The sequence below is a fragment of the Tetrao urogallus genome, assembly GCF_951394365.1.
Source record: "Tetrao urogallus genome assembly, chromosome: 2".
Classification (NCBI taxonomy): domain Eukaryota; kingdom Metazoa; phylum Chordata; class Aves; order Galliformes; family Phasianidae; genus Tetrao; species Tetrao urogallus.
The window spans coordinates 96,668,654-96,687,640 of NC_136814.1; the positions used below are offsets into that span (position 1 = coordinate 96,668,654).

The 18,987-nt window shown below is 43.6% G+C and overlaps 1 protein-coding gene across 1 annotated transcript; it reads left to right on the forward strand.

The window, feature by feature from the left end:
- Window positions 1–385: 385 nt before the first annotated feature.
- Window positions 386–18,373, forward strand: TRIB2 (tribbles pseudokinase 2; the record flags this gene model as incomplete). Its single annotated transcript, XM_079532499.1, has 3 exons — window positions 386–655; window positions 4,517–4,809; window positions 17,905–18,373. The coding sequence occupies 3 exons, from the start codon at window positions 386–388 to the stop codon at window positions 18,371–18,373; spliced, it is 1,032 nt and encodes a 343-aa protein (XP_079388625.1).
- Between the last annotated feature and the right edge of the window lie 614 nt (window positions 18,374–18,987).

An 18,987-nucleotide genomic window follows, 5' to 3' on the forward strand; every position in this document is an offset into this window, starting at 1 on the left:
GGAGCTGCCACGCCATCTACAGCCCGGCCTCGGCAGCGCGAATCAGCCTCGCTGTAGAAGAGAGAGAAAGGACGGTCCCCGTGCGCGTAGCGCCCGACTTAACCTTTTGTTTTCGCCCCGCGGCAGCGCCGAGCCCCGACCGCGCCGCTCCCTGCCGCGCCGCCCCCCGCTCCGCTCCGCGCCCGGCCGCCGGCGGAACAAAGGGCGGCGGGCTGAGCGCTCTCTCCCCGTGCCAGGACGCGGCGCTGAGGCTGGTCGCCCGCCGCCGCCGCGCTCCCGCTCCCGCCCCCCGGCGCACACAAAGGCGGCCGCAGCTGGACGGGCGAGGGACCGCTCTCCACGCCAGGGCTCCGGTGCAGCGTCTCGGCTGGGCTTCTCTATACTCATGAACATACAAAGGTCAACCCCTATCACGATAGCACGATATGGGAGACCGCGGAATAAAACCCAGGATTTTGAGGAGCTTTCGTCCATACGGTCCATCGAGCCAAGCCAGAGTTTTAGCCCGAATCTAGGCTCGCCGAGCCCTCCGGAGACCCCGAACTTGTCGCATTGCGTTTCTTGCATCGGGAAATACTTATTGTTGGAGCCTCTCGAGGGAGACCACGTTTTCCGAGCCGTACATCTGCACAGTGGCGAGGAGCTGGTTTGCAAGGTAATGCCTCACCTCCTTGTTATCTTCACGTCTCGTGTCAGTTTCCCGTGTCTCGCAGGAGGGCCGAGTGCAGCCGTGGGCTTCAATTATTAAATACTTTTAAAAATGAAAGGCGCAGGAGCAGCATTCAGGGTGCATCCTGGAACTTTTCCCTCTCTCCAGACAATGGCCACGTTCTAGCGGTGGCCCGCAGCCAGCTCTGCCTCTCACCCCGGGGACATTGTTCTGGAAAGAGCAGTCCTTTAAGTAGGTTTTAGCGGGAGTTCAGGGCAGGAGAAAACCTCGTCTTTCCCACTCTCACTCCTCAAAATGGAATGGGGAATTGCCAGCTTGTTTGGAGGTGTTGGACCTGCTGGCTGCCTCGGTTTTTCTCCTAATCCCTTGTTCTGGGACGGAAGAGGATGCGGAAGCGGGAAGGTCGCAATGAGCTTTGTCTCAAAAGTGATTTAAAAAAGAAAAAAAAAACCTCACATTGAATGAATCAGCCCGAGCTTCCTCACCATGGAGCTTGTTTGCAAACATCATCCTCCCCCATTGCACAACTGAGCAAGAATAAAACCTGCACACCTACGGCTTTTGGAGGAGCAGACAAAATAGCTGGCCCGTTCTTTGTAGCCTGTCTGCCCTCCATGCCTCCTCTCTGATTGCTCTGCCCTTAGAGGTGAGCTGTTGGAGGACTACCCCCAGATGTGTGAACGTCTGTTGAGCGATGTTATCTTCCTTTTGGGCTGAGGGAATATTTTCCTTTGTTCCTAAATTGCAGATCTCATTGTCTGTAGTGAGCCAGACTCGTGCCCCGCAGTAGTAGTTCTTGTAACTATGAAGCAGATTGCAACCTTGCAGCAGGCACTGCAGTATTTGCATTGTTCCTAATTTAGAGAATAGTGCCCTTTGGCAATGTTGGGTGTCAAACTAATGCAAAAACTGAAAAGTAGACATATTGTAACTTGCTCACATTCCAGGGATTAATACTCGTGTTGCTGATGGTTTCATACTTCTGTGCTCAATTCATAAGTTCAGGACTGGCTCGTAGCAGAGAAGTGAAAATAATTGCTCCCGTTTCTCTCTTTGTCGAGCCTGGAGTTCAGAGAGCGATTTAAATGTGCTCATTGATTGAGTTATACAACCTGATGTTAAGGCAACTTCGGACTTTGTGTGGTTATTCAGGGGAAAAAAGGGCCCATGACTTTGCAAAGGGCTAATATTGCATGCTGAAATGAATGCTTTGTTACTAAACTGAAACAGAGCAGGAGAATTTCTAGAATGAAAGCCAGCTTGGTGCAGCAGCACAGTGCTGCACTCTAGGACATTGGCATCTTTTCATGAAATAAACAGATCCCACAAAGCTGCTGCTCTGTGTGAAATCATAGGTGAACTCGTGTGGCAAGTGGTGAAGTGGGGGCTCTGCTCTCCTTTGTTTCCTGTTTGGTTTGCAGGATTAAGGTGGTGTTTTGGTAACAGCAGGAGTGGCGTGGCTGCAGCTCACAAAGGCTGGACTTGATTTTTTTCCTCCCTTTAACCTGTATGTTTTTAAGCTGATCCCGACTTTTCAGTAGTATCAGTTTTTCCATATGTGCAAGGCACTACTTCTAGCAGGGCTCCAAAAATATAATCCTGGCTCAAATTGTGGGTTTGTGAATATGCAGTTGTCAGTCCTGAACTCAATTTAAAGCCTTCTTTAAAATGCCTGCGGTAACATGACTGCTATTTGTCAAGTAGCCTTCCGGCGAAGAGACCTGCTATCTGGTATCTTATTGAAGATGCTCTTGGAGATTGCTTGCACAAACATTGGGTTGGATAACAGACACATACTGATGATTCTCAAGATTCATTTGGCTGCACCCACTGACTGTACAGATGCCGTTATTTGCTTCAAGGCTCCATGGCATCCGAACAGTGGTAACTTCTCACTTCCAATTCCCAGCGAGAACTAAATCAAACTGCAGCTTATTGGACATTTGCTGAATTGAGGCCAGGGATTTTAAAAGCTGGGATACAAAGAAGCCTTTTATAAAAGGTATTCTACCCTGTAGCAGTGTGATGGTGCTTCCCATCTCCTCCTTTTCAAACACTGTGCTGATACAGATCCATACCTGCTTAACCTAGCCCAGGGGCCAGAAAATGTGGCAAATTTCTATCAGGACAATCTGGTTAGGACAGTTCTGCACTTATTTCACAAGGGATTTGAGCTCTGTGAATATTCCCACTTAAATTTTATTTTACAGCAGCCTCTTTGTAGCACGGCCATTCACTTAGAGTTCTGAGATATAAATGTCAATGAGTTCTCCTCTGGAATGATTTACACCAGGGTGATTTAAGCTACACCCCTCCCCTCCCAAGTTCTGCTTCCTTGGCTTGCTGTGTTGCCAGAATGCCTCTGTGCTGATCTGCCCCCTGCAAAACGTGTGGGATCTGGCTGGCAGCCGTTAAGGTTGTGTCTGCTATGCTGGAGTGCAGCCTCACAGGTGTGGGACGAGGAAGGGGGTTTCTCCATGGTGTGAGTTTGGATCCTTTTCTGTGGAAAGGGATGATTAGTATTGTGCTCTGAAGCAGTGCATGGCACACATTGGGAAACCTTAGGGAGATTTGGATTGAACTGTGTCTTAAAAGCCCAGTCCTGAAAGCTTTGTAAAGGTTCAAAGAAAGCAAGGAGGTTTGCTTCTGGGAGAGTACGCAAATACTTGCTGCTGCAATACAAATGCCAGATAGAACACAAAAATAAGAAACTGTGGTTTCAATGTGTTTGGCGGCTTTACCAGGCTCTTCAATTTTGTGTTCAATTAAAATGGGACATGACTACCTTAAATTCTTTTTACCCAAGTAACAAAACATCGGAGAGCAAGTTACATATTAATAGCATTTTTATGCTGGTGGAAACACTAATCCCTTGCTTTGTAGCACATCCGGAGCAGGTATAATTAAAAACAAAAATCCCTGCCATCAATACTTGGCTTATATTCTCCTCCAGCACACTGACTGCTGTTATTCTCAATGAAGTCTTTCTTCTTCATGTAATGTGGGCATTTCTCAATCGACTCACATACTGATTCATTCGTCATCACTAGATTATAGTAACTTTTTATGTTTGGGTTTCCCAGCAGCCTTTTTAATTCCTACAGCTCATTCACAAGATCAGTGATAACATACTCGGTATTAAAGGGACACTTTGCTTTTAATGGAGCACTCGACTGAAGCACAGAGAGCTCGGGGTGGTTCTGCCTTTTCCCTTTTGAAGGGTGTTTGTCTGCACTCCAACACTGGGGCTGCTTCCCTGGTTGTCCTTCTGATCTCATAAACAGCCATTGTAAAACTGAGACTTTGAAAATGAAAGTGACTTTGCTGTTTGCGGGAGGGGAAAGAAATGCAGGAAATAAATATGAATGGTGAAGGATGATATTTAAACCTGAAAATCTGTCAATTGTTAATGGGTTAATAAAGTCAAGAGGGAGCATGGGGATCAGAGTGGATTTAATCCGACAGCTTCTCTCAAGGCAGAACTACTGGTCAAATTGTCTGTGAGTTTGGATACAAATAAACAAGCTTCAGTCTGAGAGCTGCTTGTCACTGATCTTTAGAGCTTAATTCAGATTAAGTTGGTAACTTGATCAGCTATTAGCTAATGAGTCTGTTCTTGCTACAAATTTTGGAGGCCTGCCTTTCCCATAGGGGCTCCAAATATGCGTTGTGAGGGGCTGCACAGCCTGTTTTGTCTTGTCCTCTATGCTGTGAGCCCGTGACATCCTGTTTGCCTCAGTACAGTATAAACTATGCTCAGAGGTGCTCTGTTAACAGAATTAGATACGCTGTCATTCACTGTCCTTCGCAGCACTAACCTTGGCTTTACTGTCATTGTTCCTGCAGGTGTTTGATATTGGCTGCTACCAGGAGTTATTAGCACCATGTTTTTGTCTGCCTGCACATAAAAATATCAACCAAATTACTGAAATAATTCTCGGGGAGACAAAAGCGTACGTGTTCTTTGAAAGGAGCTATGGGGACATGCATTCATTTGTTCGCACCTGCAAGAAGCTTAAAGAAGAGGAGGCAGCCAAACTCTTCTATCAAATAGCTTCCGCTGTTGCACATTGCCATGATGGTGGACTGGTACTGCGAGATCTGAAGCTGCGAAAGTTTATTTTCAAGGACGAAGAAAGGTAAGAGCATCCCTTACGTTACAGGTGGAGGTGTCTGAGGTCAGGTTCAGTGTTATGGGATGCTGTGCTCTTCTTTGTCACCCTACAGTTCATTTGTGGTGCATGACGGGTTTCACTTTCCTTACTTTCCTCTGCAACCTGATCATGGGAGGATGTACCATGTGATGTTCTGACTTAGGCTTTGGAGTAATGTAAGTACAGTGGTGTTTGCATCTGTGCCTGGCCTGTGCAGCTCCTCCTCGAGAAGTACCCTTGTTCCTGAGCAGAGGATGTCTCCTGCAGGAAGGCTCTGTGGAGGTGATTGGTGTAGGAGCTCCACTAACGTAAATACCACTGGTGTTCAAAGAGGAAAGGACTAAAAGATCTGCTCTGTTAAAGACAACTGGAGTCTGAAATGGCTCATTCCAGTGAGCAAGCAAGAACAGGAATACCAGCAAGTGGCTAATGCAGATATAGGTTAGAGGGAAGGGCCGGCATTGCTTTGAAGGATCACTCTGAAGACAGCTGCTTGTTGCCCTGGAAGGGTCTGGAGGCTGCTTCTGAGGGTATTGTCTGCAGTAAGACTAATACTGCCTTGCTGCTGTGTGGGTGCCTGCTTTTAGTATCAGCTATTCTGGTACTTGGGGAACTACCCTTTTTTGGTTTTATTTGTATCTCCTCCTTACATGCTTTTTTTTCCCATTAATTGTCTGGTTAATGATTGGGGGGGGGGGGGAGATGGAAGACAGGGAATGAAGTAAAGCTGAGTATTCCAGGTTGTTGAAGTGCTATTTCTGATGCTGAGCCATAGCTATACAGTTGAAGCTTTGGAAACTTCACATCTTTTTCCTTGTGGCTACTGGTTTTTCTTAACTATGTTACGTCATGTATTTTCTTGCAACTTCCACGCAAACCATTGGGGTAATGAACTCTGCCAGAGTAAAGTCAGGCTTTGACGGACGGATTAAATGGGAAGAAGGCCAGCAGAAGGAAAAACTGAATGGGGACAGAGCCTCTCTTTGTGCCTCTTCATGTCCTGATGGAGGATGGGCAGATACTTTTTCCCTTCTGGCTCAACCCCACAGGTTGTCTGAAAGCTTGCTCAAGCTGTTAAAGGGAAAAGTAGATGTTCTGGAGAGAGTCACTGAGAATAACCAATGTATATCAATTCTATTTGAGGCTGTTTGTGGAGCTGTAAGAAAAGTAGGGTTTTTTGCAGGCTCAGGAAATCCATGGTCAGAGAATGACAGAAAGCTAATAGACAGTTCAGTCATTAAAGAAAAGTTTCTGACCCTACAATAAAAAATGACAATGTCTGTCTTGTTTAAATATTCTCTACTTAAAATTTATTAAAAGGTAAGTTTTCTAAAATGTACTTTTCCTTGTAAAGAGTTTAAAAGGAGTAAAGTAGAAGACCGTTTCTTAGTTCAGTTCAGGCAACTCAGCTATTCCCCATTTTCTTGCTGGAGACCCAATATGTATGATTACCATTCACTTCTGTTCTAATAAGAAAGCTTAAAATGCAGCTGGCTTTGTGTTCATTCAGAGAAGAATGCAAAGCAAGTAGATGTAAGCTGCACTTTCACAACTTTTATTCTGAGTTTAATAATTAAACAGCATTATAGCACCTTTGATGTAGATAACAAAGAAACTTGTGTGGAGTAGGTGGGGATTTCTGCTGTAGCTGATAATGTCCTTACATTAAAATGGATTTTTTCCTGGGTATATGCAGAAACTTGTCTGGTTTCCTAAGGAGGACAGGACTGGAGCCTACTTTCCGCTGTGAACGAAGGCAGCATGAGCTCAGAGCAGTGTAGTGGGGGCGGGTGCAGGCCCTTGCTGAATACTTTTGAACTCCTACCCTGCTGCTTACTAGGAACTGAACGCAACCCACGGCACGAGGCCAAGTCCTGCAACCACCCAAGAAGAGTGGTGTGTACTATAATAGCAGTGTTTGCATTCGTGAATGCTTTTCACATAACTAGTCTGCGAAATCACACAGTTGCTCACTTTTGAACAGTGTCTTCTAATTGTACAGTAATTCACTTTAAAGGTCAAATATGACTTGCTAGTTATTTTTAAGATAACCGTAATGTGGTTCTCTTCTGGGTGTGCTGTTGATTTGGATGTAGGGAGGTATTGCAATCCTTTCTCCACTAAATAAACAGTGAGATGAAATAGTGGGAGATGGAAATAGAACCTCTCAGCGACTGGCTTTTTCACATGCTCTGATCGTTAGACTGTAATCAGTTATCACTTTGTCAGCTGCTATATTTAGGCAGAAAGATCTTCCCAATCTTTTGGAGTCCACAGCGTGTGTGTGCATTGCTTGCACCCATCCGAGCTCGTGGTTTGGGAGCCTGCTGGCATTGCTCGTGTGCTGACAGTTGGGCTAGGTGATCTTGAGAGGGCTTTCCAATCATAATGATTCTATCGTTCTGAGGTGCCTTGCATTCAGAAACTGCTGCCTGTGAGATGGGTCTGCAGAATTTGCTTTTCTTTGATACCTGTGGTAATGCTGGGAGAAGGAAAAGAGGAAAAAATGGTATTTTAAGAAAAATCTGTGAACTCTGCTGCTGTGTGTCACCTGTTCCTTACTGGAGCTCTTTTTCAGCAGTTCTTTTCCTGACTGTTTCCTCCAGTCTTTAGAGAGAGTTGCCAGACTGACTGCAGGAACCAGTAAGAGTGTGAAAGATACATGAAGGCAGTTCCATTTGTTTAAAAAAGAAAATCAATAAAAGGATTTCATAGTACATGCTCCTTCCATTGATTCCAATGCTGCCCTGGTAGTTGGGTATGAAATTGGAGCTTGTGAGTTTTGCAGGCAGGTGAATATGACATTAAATCTTTTTAGACTTCATTCCCATTTATCTAAACTACAGCTGGAATTTGTAAAGATTCAAAATCTTGATCTAGTAGAGTTAGGAGTGCTCTCTGCTCCTGCTGATGTCGCTGCCCGGAATGCATGTTATTTGGATGTTGCAAATTACAGTGCCCTTTTTATAACCGTAATGAACAAGGAAATAAGAAGGTAGAAGAAAGAAATGTTGGAGACTGGTAGTGCTGTGTTTTGTAGGGGTCTTGATCTTACCAGCAGCGTCCTCTTGACATACTAAATCAAAGCTAGACTGTGATGATGTGTTACATCTTGCTATTGTGTGTGTATAAATATCAGCACTTAGATGTGAAGTTCCACACTGCGGAAGCCAAACAAATTATCTGTTTTAAGGTGCTTCATCTTAGAACTTGAGTCTTGAACTGCAGAAATTTTGAAGATTGCATGCCATGAAAATGATGTGTGCTGTTGGCAAGCATCTTAAGTCTTTTGTGTTTTGTTTTTGTTTGTTTCATATGAAGGAACATTGGGAAATGTTGTTTTGGGGGGAAGTGCATCTATGTTTTTCTGTCTGTAAACTATAGGTGAAATAAGCAAAGTATTGCTTATTTAGATAAGCAATTATTTAAATAAGCAAAGAATTTCAGAGTTAAGCTGCTTAAACCTGCAGCAGATCTTGATGAAGCAGAGCATGTAAGACATTACCGCATGGCTGGAAATGTTTTGTAAGGCTGGGTTAGCAAGCAGCAGCACATCCATTAAATGAGGGCAGTGACTGTTAGAGTTCTGAAAACATGGAAAACACTTAATTTGCCACACTGGGTCTCACCAGACTTTTAAAATTACGTATTAGATCCCTTTATATGTTTTCTATTTCCACATGTGTCAGTCACTTTTCTCATCCTGGATATGAAGATGGGTCGGTGTTGCTGCTGATCTTTGTGGTGCTCTTTTATTTTTTCTCTATTCCTGTTAATGGTATTTATGGTTTTATAGTCTGCCCTCATAGTAGGCCCTTGGGCAGAGCAGCTCTGCCCTTCTGGCATCCCATAATGATGTTGCAGAATGGGCAGGGCTTTCTAGGTTGCGCTAAAAATAGCAGTATTCACAGGATAGCTAATAAAGCAGTTCATCAGTGTGATGTACAGCAGATGCTTTGAGAGAGCCACCTCAAAGATCTCGGAATTAAATCAAGCATTTATCTGCTGCTTGTCCAATGGCTTTCCTAATACAAGATACAATACAATTCTGCTGTCAGGGAATTATTAATTTCTTTAGTGCTTTTTTTTAAGCCTTTAATTTTATTAAAATATTAGCTGTCGTAACATTTGAAGCTTAAAGACCCTGAACATTCATCATAGTTGTTGGGGGGAAATTAAAATAACTTTGGTATTTAGATATCATAATTTTCCTGTATACTTTTGAGTAAAAATGAGAAGTGATTGATAGGTGGGTGGGATTCAATACAAATAATATCATCTGACACGTTCTGCTCTGCACCAGGGGATTCCACCTAGTACTTTTGCCAATTTAGAAAGTGTGTTAGCATAACATATTTATTTGATGCTCTTAGAATTGTTTTTTCTCCTCCCCTCCCCACCCTGAGTTTCTCAGCTTTAAGTGGATAATGCTAGTGACCTAGTTATGTTATCTGCAATCCTAGTGGTACAAACCTGATTCTACAAAAAACACAGAATCCTTGTACATATGTGCCTTTTTCCAAGTAGAAATTTCATTTTCTGATAGTTAGCTGTAAGTTTATTTTCCTGTATTTGTCAAACTGTAATCCAATCAGCACTTTTTCCCCATGGCGTTAAGAATCTGTTATTTTACTCATGACTCAATAGAGAAGAGGTAAGTTAATGCTTTCCTTAAGTTCTGGTTTTCAAATGCCAAGGAACACACACAGCTGATCTTTACCTGTTTTGATATTTAAGCTCTTCACCTTACCCTCAATGGATGCTGCAGGACTATATAACACCCCTTCTTTAATAGCAGAGAATTGTAGGTAAAATTTCAATCTCTCTAAACGGTTACTATTTTGCCTCTTGTGAAATACGGATGGGAAGGCAAACTTCTCTACAAATCTCTTCTGTCAAACTTCAGACCTAGGAGCAGCTACACAACAGTACACAAGCTGCTTCCAGTTGCCTTTGTGGGGTTTGGTTGCAAAGCTCCTCGTTTCTCCCAATGTTCCTGGGATTAGTGTGCTATGGGTTTACTGCTGATGTGATGCCTTTCCTGATGGGGGCGTGGGAGGCAATCTGCAGATGTCAAACATCACGTCAGCTTTGTGAAGTGCTTAAATCTCCTGAGGGCGTATGGAGCCACAGAGGTTAAGTGTTGTGCCTTAGGTCATAAATGAAAGTAAAAGCCAGGGAGAAGTTGACTGCTGGCTGGCTGCAGGATATATCTCAAATTCCAAATGGGCCTTGAGTCCAGACATTCAGCATCCTTCAGTGAGACCATGAATGGTTAGAGCATGTGATGTAGCTCCTATGGAGTCTGCAGCAGGTTTTGCCCTCAGACTGTGATGTCTTCTGGTATTTGCTTGGCAGCTGGATATGTAATACCTTATCTCCCTTCTGAAGGGCAGTGTGGGATGCAGCTCTGTGGGGGACCTGGAGCAGTAGAGAAGCCATGCTGGGGTCCTGCATTTACTTCAGGCTGCAGGTTGCCTCTGTGTTCTGTCCAGCCTCTCCCACCACAACCGCTGATGGACCTTCCTCACTGTGCACTGAGGTGGTTTGTGTTGGCAAGTGCCCATATCACTTTCTTATGATGGCTCAGCACTATGTTTGTATTTGGATGACATTCTCATGGTCACCAGCTTTTTGGAAGGCTCTTTTGGAGGGGTTGTCACATTTCCCTCACTGTGAAGAATGCACATTGACTTTCTGGTCTTTTGTATGACTTTCTAAAAGTTGACTTACTCAGTTCTGCATTGCATGTTGGCTGTATTGGTTGGCATGGCTGGGTGCCCATTACACAATGCCTGTCACGAGATTCCTTTTTTTGAGGACATGCTCTCTGCAGTCCCTGGATAAAGACGTTTCTTGGGATATCTTGTGCTGAGAGTTCAACATCTGGCCATTTTGAAAACTTTGAAAGCTCCAACCATAGACTCAGTGCAAAATATATTCTGTGTTGATTTCTGAGTCTGCAGGCCTCTGAGCTGGAAGGCACCTGCAATATCAGCTGCTATGGTAAAATTCTGTTCATGTATATTTTTTTAATTGTCCTTATCACACTGTGAAATTACTTCAAGGTTGGGAGTGGAAAAGAGCAGACTGTAAACAGATATCAACCAGGAATTTTAATTTAGTTTTAAGCATATGCTTTTTAGTAAATATATATTACTTAGAGGCAGGTTACAGTCATCTAAGCAGAAGGTTTGCAAGTTGAGTTGTGAAATAATGGCCCTGCTTTATTTTAGAGGTGCTGGGCTTCCATTTGCAGGCTCAAAAAATCTGGAGCTTTATTTGCAATACGTGGTTACATGGAAAAAAAAAAAAAAAATGGTTTTCACTCTTTTTTTTTTTTTTTTTTTTTTTTTTTCCCCATGAACCTTCAGCATGTATTGTTTGGACAGACCTAGGAGGGGAAAAAAAAAACAAAGATGAACATGGCACACAGGTGAGAGCAGAGCCTTTTAAAACTCTGACCTTTATTGTGATCTAAAAAAGTAACAGCAAGGTGAAGTAGATGCCGTGGGCCAGATGCTTATCGTATAATGGCCTCCTTGCAAGGCTGTAACCAGGCCTCTTCATGAAAGGTTCTGCACTGGATTTCAGAGCATTTACCCCACACAGACAGTCACTGCATCACTGCCTTCCTCTCTGTTTTTTGGGAAGCTTGTTGTCACCTTAAGCGGTGAGGGCATGGAAGAAGCTCGGTGCACGGCACACAGGCTGGGCTGTTCCCAGCAATCCTGTTTGAATGTTTTAAGGCCAAGGCCATGGGGCCTCCAGCTGTACCTGGAAGACTATGAGAAGTGGGTCTGGGTGCATTTTTTTTTAAGTGGAAACCAGCTAAAGTCAAGTTAAAAGCTCTAAGTGTGGCATGTTGATAAGGGGATGTGGGGCTGGATAGGATCCCGTTGGAGGAAGGGTGGGGGGGATATGTAATTTTTAGAGGCTTCCTTATTCCACGGAAGTACCGGTGAGGGAATCTTCCCTTAGGAACAAGGTTCATCCTGTAAAACCTTTTCTGCCTGCAAGTCCCAGTTGCCTTTTGAAACATATCCTTGAGCCTGTTTCATTATGCAAGAGACGGTTTGTCTGACAGCCTCTGTTGAGGGCTTTTTTTTTTTCCTGGAGTTGCGTAGGATGCTGTGCAATGAACTCCCAGGCTGTGTGCTGCTATGTGTTGGAAGGGATCTTAGCAGCAAAAGGAACAGGATTTAAATTGATGACGTAACATTTCCCCTCTGATCCTGAGTGCCTTGCTACCCTGGGAGGAGATCGAGTAGCTCCAAGTTCAGGATGGGTATTTGTACCAAGTTGCAAATCATCTGCGTGGGATTTGACTAGCTGCCATCCTCATCTCACTGCCTCCACAAAGGCTTCTGCATTATTTAGGAGAGATTCCTTTAGTTAAAATAATCAATTAATAAAAGAGAACTGTTTCCAGTGTCAAGCTTTTTTTTTTTTTTTTTTTTTTCTTCCTGCCTGATGGCATAATTGCATTCATGCTCATCTTTGTGTTGGGGTGCTAGCAACTGACCTTGATTAAATGACCTGTAAGTTATTGGCCACACAGGAGCAATCCCTGATCTCTTGGGCAGTTATGGGTTCCTGTTGATGGCTTGAGTGCTTTCACCTAGGGAAAGGCTTTCCTGGCCTCGGTCAGAGTAATGTTGAAATATGAGAGAGGATTGCTTGAGTGCGTTTGTGTTTTTTTTTATGGGCAGGTTAATATAGGGGGGAATGCCGTGAGGCATCTCTTCTCTTTAGAAGTTGCTGTTTTATGTTTACCTGCAGTCGTATCACTAAAATTGCAATTTGGATGGCAATTTCAATTCAGCTGATGGTTGTCCTCTGATCTTGGGAAGCATGAAGCTGATATATAGGATCTGTAAATCCGGAATATCTTGTTTTGACCCTAACTGAATAGCAAATGGGAGGTGTGCCTGTAGTCTGAAGCAGGATGCCTCCTTCCAGAGTAGCTGATTTTTGGTCATCACATTAGAGGTGATGCTGGACTATAACTGTGGCTACAGTCTGCAGTTAGTGTTCCCAAAATGGTAGCAATGGCTCAGCTGTGGTTCAGGTACTGTCTCCCACTAGATGGCTTGGGGGGCAGGTTGGAAGCAGCTGCTTTCATTGATTCAGGTATGGATTCCTCCACTGCAGTGAATAAACAGAAATAAAGATATTTTCCTCTGAAACGCTCAGTGTTTCAGTCAGTATTTCTGCTTTAAATGTTCCTTTTTTTTTTTCCTCTTTTTTTTTTTTTTTTTTTTTTTTTTCCCTGCCTCACGAGCCCTCTGAATAATTCCACTGTTTCTGGTATGGAAATCGTGTTTGCTTTTGGAGAATAAGAGTGGAGCAAGCGTGAACGCCGGGTTCTTACAGCCCTGGCTTCGGTGTCAAAAGTCAGGGGAGTAGTTTGCCAGTAACCCGTGAGCTCTGCGGGGAGGAATAATGTGAATCACCCTGGAAAAAAAGGTGTAGGATGTGCAACAAAGCCCTCCGCCAGAAAGGGGTGCTAACTTAGGAGGCGGCATTGAAGAATCTTCTGGAAGACGTTTAATTGATTAGGTTTTGTTACATTACTGAAGAGCAAAGTCTGAATGCATTCAAGTAATGAATGGCATATTGATAAGAAATTCAGAGTGGTATTGTTTTTCATGGGTTTCCCTGACGGTTTCTATGGGGACAAAGGCGCATTTCCCGTCTGAGTGCTGCTGCTGCCCTCTGATTGCACTTCTGTGGTTTCATTCACCAGTAATGGGAAAGCATTCATAGGCAGAATAGCTTCCCCTTTTTAAATAGCCATGATTCAGGGTTGTATTTTTTTTTTTTTAACGCATTAGACTAATGCAGTGTTTTATCAATGATCTGATAGATGCATAATGCTCTTTTTTCAAGTTCTTATTCAAGGTCTGCATTAAAACTTGAAATTATGTACTGTAATTACGTAAGCCGTGACAAAAGTCTTTGTTGCCCTACAGTGTGTGTACAAAGTGATTCTCATCCGGCTTTGGCAGTAGTTTATGTTTCAGCTTCAGGGATTAATTTTTGTTGCAACCATTTAAATGGCCAAACTTAAATGCTGATGCTCTGGAAAACTTTTTTCTCTTGTGGGGGTCCTTCAGCTGGCTGATGTGTGTTAATTATTTAAAGAATGAGGGGTTTGGTGGTTTTGTTTTGTTTCTAGAAATGTGACTTTAAAGAAGTAGAATGATTTCATTTTTGTTTGTGCCTTCTCTTCTTTGTAATAGGAAGTGCTTCAAAGCTGATGTTGATTTCACATTTCAGTGTTTGGTTTTGAGTCTGTCCCCTGCCTGCCAAGGGCCAAATTGAATTGGGTTGTCTGTTTGTTCTGCAGTTGGATGCGCTTCCAGCCTTTGCTGCAGAGACTCTGTGTTCTCAGCAACTCCTTGCAGTTTTGAGGGTCTGTTTGTTGTTGTTGGCTTCTATTCTTTTTTCCTGGATATTTTATTTCAGTGCTTCCTCTGAGAGAGGAGGTGGAGGGGAAGAAATCAGTGCTCATCCAGAGTGTCTGTGCGCATTTCTCTGTTTTTAGATCCTCTCTTTCCTGTTGTTCTCCCCCCTTCTCACCCCTCTAGAGGGAAAAAATAAAAATCTCAGACTTGCAGAAAACAGAGCTCTTTTAGGCAGTGCTTGAAATCTGGAGGAAGGGGAGGCTAGCCAGAGCTGGAAGCCAGGGATATCTGTTTCTCTCAGAGAGGCTGTACAGTCGGAAATAGCAGCTCCTAAGCCAGGCTGCTCCTTTTCAATTGCCTGAAAAAAGCATGAAATGGCTGTAAAAAGCGGAGTGATACTTGCGGTTCATAGCAGCATGCCATCCAACTGTGCAATGACTGTGTACTATATGCAAGGCTGAGGTGTGTGGAGTTGCTGTCTCTTAAGAAGCCAGGCTGGCTTGGGTCTGCCCTGGCTCCGGGTCATGGGGGCAGCCTAGAACAACACAACCAGGGCCTTCAGCGGTGACACTTCATGATTGTTTCTATGCATGGGCTGCGGTTTCTTCCTCTGGAATAACTCAACCCTTAGGGAAGTAAGAACATCCCAGTTGTTTCTGTTCGTGAAGGGGAATGTCACACTTGGGCTGTGTACCCAGCAGGTGGGTGCTCAGGTGATGCAGGACAGCAGCTTGTGAGGGAGATGCTTGTGTACTGAGGGGGCTTCTAGTGCCTATACCCATGTTGGAGTGCAGCCAGGTGAAGGAGACGTTTCCTTGTTTTTTACCTTATACATCAGGGTGTTAATGCGTGACAGTTTGGGGGCTGGCTAGAAGGGCAGAAGAGAGCTGAACATTGTATTTTTGTTTGGTTTGGGACCTTTTGTTTCCTCAAAGACTGTCAGCTGAGTGGGATGAAAAACCTGGTTGAGTGTTTGCTTCATTTGGTTGCAGATTATGGAGGAGCTGGCAGATAAGGGCCAGCTGTTTTTCCATTTGCTTGCTTAAACAAAACCTGCTGTAGCATGCGTGGAGGGCTGCTGGCTGCAGAATGCAGCACCTTGCATGAAAATGGAGGGAGGGATACTCCTTTGTGTGCTGCATCTGGTTTTTCAGCAATGCATTTCTGCTCTAGGAGAAGATAGGTTCTGAGCTTTTTTGACACACTTTGCTGTCTGCTTTTACCAGTTTTGTGCGGCATTCATTACAGAAAAGAAGAGATTTAGGAATTAAAATAATTTTCTGTAGTATAGCAGCTGCTCGGTGAGCTGTTGCTTTAAATTTTTTTGGCAACGATCAGAAATGTAAAACAGGGTAGGAGAGTAAACACCGCTTCCCTGCACTGTTGACAGTCCAGTGGCAAGGCTGTGTGTGTGGGTGAATTCTCTCCTGCAAGTTGTTTATAAATAGATTACCCTGCCCCATTCCCTCTGTGTGCTCTGCTTCTGGGAGCAGCAGTGAGTCGATGCTTTCCTGGCTGATGGTTCAGTGACTTAATGCACGTTTGAGTAGCTGGCTTCTCCACTTCATCACTACACATACTTTTCTGTGGAAAAACTGAGGTGGGCAGTGCAAATGGAACCACAACTTGTGTCTCTGCCTTCCCTTTCATTTCTTCCTCTCTGTTCTGTGCCCTACTAGGAGTGTCTTTTCTCTCTGGGCATTTTGCCTTGCTGCTCTTCCTGTGCCACACAGGTATGGGAACACAGTGAAGCTGAGCGTGCTGGAGGGACCCTTTTCTAGGCACTCCCCTGTTTGGGACCCTCTAAGCTGTGTACAGAGGGAAATTGTTGTGATCTTGATAATCACAGTCAGTTTCTCCTTGCAGCCAGCTTCCTGCATGAATATTGTTGGTGTACTCTGTTGCCAGAAGAAGTGCTGTTAGGCTGGCAGTGGGTACTTAATCAGGAAGCAGGTGTGTTGCAGAAACCCCATCAGCACTAGAGAAGAAAACAGTGGCCTATTTAATGAGGGAAGGAGCTGCCTGAACACACTCTGCTTGGGAGCCAGGTATCCTGCATTCTACATTTATGACTTCCTGATCCAAGGCATGTTGCCAAAGGGGCTTTCACCTCTGCTAGGAAACATCTCTAGCTGTTGAAAAGGTCCAAGTGTCATGACAGTTTATGGCACAGTTGCCTTTGGAGTACTCCACGGAGTGAAATGCTCTTCTGTTGGTTCAAAGATGGTAGCACTGAGCTGCCCTGAAACCAAGTTCCAGCCACAGCTACTCTTTTGCTACTCAAAACCAAGCTATGTTGTCTTCAGTAAACATTTAAGAAACAGAGCTTTCCTTGTCTGTTTTTAGCACCTGTGAAATGATGTGTTTTAGTCGAAAGACACGCGTTCTGCTTTCTGGAATGAAGTTCAGTCTCTGCCTGTGAATGTCTGTGATACAGGGCAGGGTATGGTCATGACATTGGACTAGGGGTGATCACAGAGAACCACGAGATTAAGGAGTAAGGACAGGAATACTTGCAATTGATCCCTGGGTTGCTTAAAGTCTGCACTGCTGCTAGATCACTCTTCCATCTGTATGCACTGGGAAAATCCTATTGCGTGGTGCTCATTCTACTCTTAAAGCCAACTATTGCTGGCAAATAGTCTAAAGGATAATTGCTAATCCTTTTTTGGTTGCCTGTGAAAGGGACAAACTTTTGAATATAGTTACAGATGTTAGCTGTCCAAATTAAAAGGAAAGAAAGGTTATGTTAATCTCATGCTATGACAAGCAACTTTAGCATTTTTTTCTGTCCTTGAGGTATTTGTAATGGAAGAAAATTCTTTTGCAGAGGTAATTAGTGTAGCACTATGACAAGTTCATAGTGCTTTGCAGGCAAAAAGCACTTTGCAGTCACGATAAGGCATCTATGCCATCCTTCTGCAAGCCCACTGCTAGCCTCTGTTCGTTCCGATGTGAGGCATTTTTCTAGTTTGGCCTAATAGATAAGCTCACTGTTCATCTTGATGTTCAGCTCACCTGATCTCTCTTCAGCAGAAAGTTTGATTAAGACGACTGGAATTGGTTAAACTTGCTCTTCCTGAGTATAAGGATAAAGCAAAATATTGGTTAGTCAACAGGAATTGGTTAGGGTGGGAGCAGAAATTTTTATTCCTCTCAAGCCTTGTGGAATTAAAAGTGCAAGTAAACTGTTGGCTAGTGTGAAGGTGTCAAAATAACTTCGTCTGTTTAGGACTTGACCATGTTTGGTGGTTTCATGTTTGGACATGAGTCTTGAACAGGAGTGGAGTGCAGTCAACAAATAATCATGAGACTCATATCTCCTTTTGGAAATCGTGTTTATGGAAGTGTTATCAAACACATGAATACAGCAGTTATTTTTATGTTTTTAAAAGATCTTACTGATGTGCTTACTGGACATAAAAGCAATTGAAATCTTGTAACAGTGTATGGCAATATTATTCATATGTCTTTTTCACTGGTATCTATACAAGTTAACTGTAACAACCAATACTGTGAGTGGGAATCTAAACTGATGCACTTCAGTGGTTGCTGAATTTTGTAAATTTTCATTACAATCTTTGAACTATAACAGCCCAGAATATGTGTTCAGATCTTTGCTTACCTTATTTGTTTTGTGTTTGTTTTGTTTTGTTTCTTTTGCCTGCAGGACTAGAGTGAAATTGGAAAGCTTAGAAGATGCTTATATTTTAAGAGGAAATGATGACTCTCTTTCTGATAAGCATGGATGCCCAGCCTATGTGAGTCCAGAGATCTTGAACACAAATGGCAGCTACTCTGGCAAAGCAGCGGACGTATGGAGTCTAGGTGTCATGCTTTATACCATGCTAGTTGGACGCTATCCTTTCCATGACATTGAGCCTAGTTCCCTCTTCAGCAAGATCCGGCGTGGGCAATTTAACATTCCAGAAACTCTGTCCCCCAAGGCAAAATGCCTCATACGTAGCATACTGCGTCGGGAGCCATCAGAAAGGCTGACTTCACAGGAAATTCTGGACCATCCATGGTTTTCTACAGATTTTAATGTATCGAATTCAGGATATGGTGCTAAGGAAGTATCAGATCAGCTGGTGCCTGATGTCAACATGGAAGAAGACTTGGACCCATTCTTTAACTGAGCACAAAGACTGGTGTTCAGAAGGTACACAACCTGGAGATGGACACATGAAGGAGCCCTTCCTGATGGTGTTAAATCACATCCTGCATCAGCCTAGCTTGGTAGCAAATGACACTCGGAGGTCCTCGGATTGAGAAGGAACCTCCCCAAGGAGCTAATATAACAAATGTAGCATGGGGACAGACTGGGGGGTGGGGGGAGCTTGCTATCAGGTTAGATTGATTTGGAGGAGAAAAGGCAGCATGGAGCAATTGTAGCTTCTCACCTTTCTGGAGCCAAGGAGACTGCACATGCCAATTCTGGTGCAGCTATATCACTCCTGATTCTGTTCCATTAAAAATAGTGGTAACTCACAACAAATAGAAACTTTTTGCCTCAGCTCACATCTTGGCATCGCACTGTTAAATATTTAACTTCAGCCATTATTCAGGGAAAGTACAATTGGCTAACATTTTTTTTAATCAGATGTCTAATAATTGATGGGATTAATTTAAGAAAAAATTAGGTGCACAAAGATGGACATGAAAAGTGGGTGCTAAAAACAAACAAAATTTCAGTTCATGTCTCTTGATAGCTATTTTCAACTCATTTCTTCTAAATAAACTACTTAATATT